General features: G+C 42.1%; 1 protein-coding gene across 1 annotated transcript in view; it reads left to right on the top strand.

Annotated features, from left to right (window-relative positions):
* The window catches only part of LOC138020337 (sperm microtubule associated protein 2-like), a 2,730-nt gene extending 1,627 nt beyond the window's left edge, over window positions 1–1,103 (top strand). Inside the window, exon 2 of the mRNA XM_068867342.1 lies at window positions 548–1,103. Coding sequence (XP_068723443.1) covers window positions 548–1,103 — 556 coding nt within the window. The remainder of the gene's footprint in view (window positions 1–547) is intronic.
* The last annotated feature ends 1,756 nt before the right edge of the window (window positions 1,104–2,859 follow it).

The raw sequence follows: 2,859 nt of genomic DNA, 5'->3' as shown, positions 1-2,859 counted from the left end.
CAAGAAGAATATGTCATTTTATGAAAACGAGAAACAGAGGAGAGCAGAGTGGTTACAATCTTGATAGTACTCGCTTTACGCCAAAGTGTCCTGGTTCGATTCCGGGACTCGGCGTTGTACGTACACGACGGTGGAGTTTGTTGGTGTTTCTATTCCATCATTTGAGCTTTAATTAACAATTATTCGCCGAAGGCGAAGGCGAAGTTATTATCGGTGAATATTCACCGATAATCACTTCGCCTTCGGCGAATAATTGTTTTAGTATAAATACACAGGTGATTATTTCAAAAAAGAGCAAAAAAAAACATTTCAACGCAAAATCATCTTCACTTACAGTGGCAAAACGACTACTGGCAGCCATTTTGTCCGTCGAGGTGATTATCGGCTGATAATCCGAGATTGCGAGCAAATGAGAGCGCGCGATTTTGTATTTATACTAATTTGATTTAGTTTGATTTCCAGTCTCCTCTATTGATAGAACAACTGTGCGCGGCTACAGAAGCTTGAGGCTTTAATAAAGGTATCATTATTTATAATACATTTGCAGGAGACAACACAACGTGTTCCGCGATTTCACGATTGGGCGTTCATCACCAGTCTGGAGAGTGAGCAATGCTGCAATGAAAGCCTCTCCGAATGAACGTTTGACCCGCTTGTCACAGCCCAAGGGATTTCACGTGGAGTACGAACCCTGTAGACCAGTTCAAACCACTGTTTCCATAGCAGCACAAAAAGCGTCTGCTTCAGGGAGAACAGAAACCCTCTCTCTTCCAAAACAGAGGCCCAATATTGTGGAACGGGAGTGGATTATAAAGAAGGGGGCGCTTTCATCGCGGGCCTCGGAGAGACTGCAGGAACTTGCTCATGCTAAAGGAGTTCCCTTGGGTTATACCCCCGATAAGACTAGAGTATGGGAAGTTTCTAAGGCTGCTTTAAAAGCAAAGGCCTCGAAACGTATAGACGATTTAGCTTTACCAATAAAACGTGAAATAGCAACAAATTTACCAAACCCTGATGCTTTTGAAGTGAAAAAAGCTGCACAAAGAGCGAGGTGTTCAGAGAGAGTTGCTGAATTGGCGCAGCCGATTGTCAGGGGATACTAGAGGAAAAAATTGGACTACTTTGGGCAATCATAAATTAATCTTACTGTTAGTTCCTTTTCACTAATTCATTGACCTGCGCATGTATTTCCTTTTTACCTTGTTGACAAGTTTACCCTTCAATAAAACTTGATTCTTGTACTGATTTTTGCATTACCGGCCCTCTTCTTCTTCTTCTTCACAATCTCGTTCCCTCGTTGAGGCAGTGTGGCCCAGTGGTTAGGGCGCTTGCCTTGAGATCCGGAGATCCCGGGTTCAAGACCCGCTCTGACCACTCGTTGAATTTGTTCCTGGTAGTCCCTGGTTCAACTTCCCGGCTGCACTTGTAAATAGCCAACTGGTTTGCTTCCGGCCAGTTGGGATTCTTAACAGTTGTTGTTGTGTTCTGTTGATTGTGTTTCATTGGCCCTGAAAAGCCCCTATGGGGAGCGGTCAATTAAGTATGTATGTATGTATGTATTTATGTATGTATGTATGTATGTTTGCCAAACCTCCTTCCTGGTTGGCACTTGCTTCCGTCACTCAAAGTGACGGCATTTTAAAGACGGTGCCTACGATTGTTATTGCGCATATGTCATGCGCATTATGCACATCTCGAGATACTCGGATTTCCTATGGGTGGTGCTTATTAATACAGAGATATTTTTGCTCGGTTTAAAACTATGCAAAGAAGGCAGAACTAAACAAGTGATCTTGGAATCCAAAGAGAAAATTGGGGGTAACCACGCATTTTTCAGAGATAATGAAGCTGCGTGGTTACCCCCAATTTTCTTTTTGGATTTCAATAACACTTGTTAAAGTGCAACTATGATAAAAATCATTTCCTTTTTTCCCTCAGATTTTGAAAGCGTGTTCGCTTAACACCTAACTGGCAAAATTTTGAGCTTTGGTTTTGTCCAAAGGCTGTTTACTTTGAGTGTAACTTTTGGATTTCACGGTCCGCCATTACTCACGTTCAAAATTGACCGATTGACCCTCAGAGGGTTGGATCTACGGAAAATGACGTCATTTACTCTCTAGCTTAAAATTTCAGCGTGTAAACGCAATTTATTATATATCCAAAACACGGGTAATGAAAGCGAACCTCCTGTGCTGCATATTAATTCAGCCGCGTACACACGCATTGCACGTCATTGTCTCCTCGACCCAGCTCTCTCAAGATTTTAAAGTTAGTAATGGCGTACCAATCGTGTCTTTTTAAAATCAGAACTTAAAACTTGGGTCACTTAGTGTTTGGTTAACATAGTTTTGAAATCCAAAGAAAAAAAGGAATTGTTTTTTTGGTCGTAGTAGCACTTTAAGATCTGCATTTCCCACATATTCAGTAAACCGCGCAAAAATACCTTTAAATTAGTTGGCACCATCCTTAACTTAACTTACAAGACATACGGTCTGCCTTAAGCGTTACCTTAGTTTGGACAGAAAAGACAAGATTTACCCGGTACGGCGATTCCAACCCAGGTCACCAGCTATCGACCTACTAACGCAGCGAGCGATGGAATTAAGGGCTAAGTACCTCAAGCGGTGATGGGAGGAAGAGGCGCTGGGAAAGAGGGTGTAAATGGACGCGTCCTTCGTTCCTTAACTTGGCTCGATTTTCTTCTTATTTTGTGGCATCATATGGTATGGTAAAAAAAGAGAAGGTCTACGGTTCATCCCCACTCAAGAAGATCAACAATTAGGAACATCTTTATGACTGGAAACTAGCCAGTAGGCTTCTGCAGATTGTGCTACGAAATTGTCCTAAAAAAATCCTTGA

The sequence above is a fragment of the Montipora capricornis genome, chromosome 10 (genome assembly GCF_036669925.1).
Source record: "Montipora capricornis isolate CH-2021 chromosome 10, ASM3666992v2, whole genome shotgun sequence".
Classification (NCBI taxonomy): domain Eukaryota; kingdom Metazoa; phylum Cnidaria; class Anthozoa; order Scleractinia; family Acroporidae; genus Montipora; species Montipora capricornis.
The sequence above is the reverse complement of the archived record's forward strand: the minus strand, read 5'-3'. Positions and strand labels throughout refer to the sequence as shown.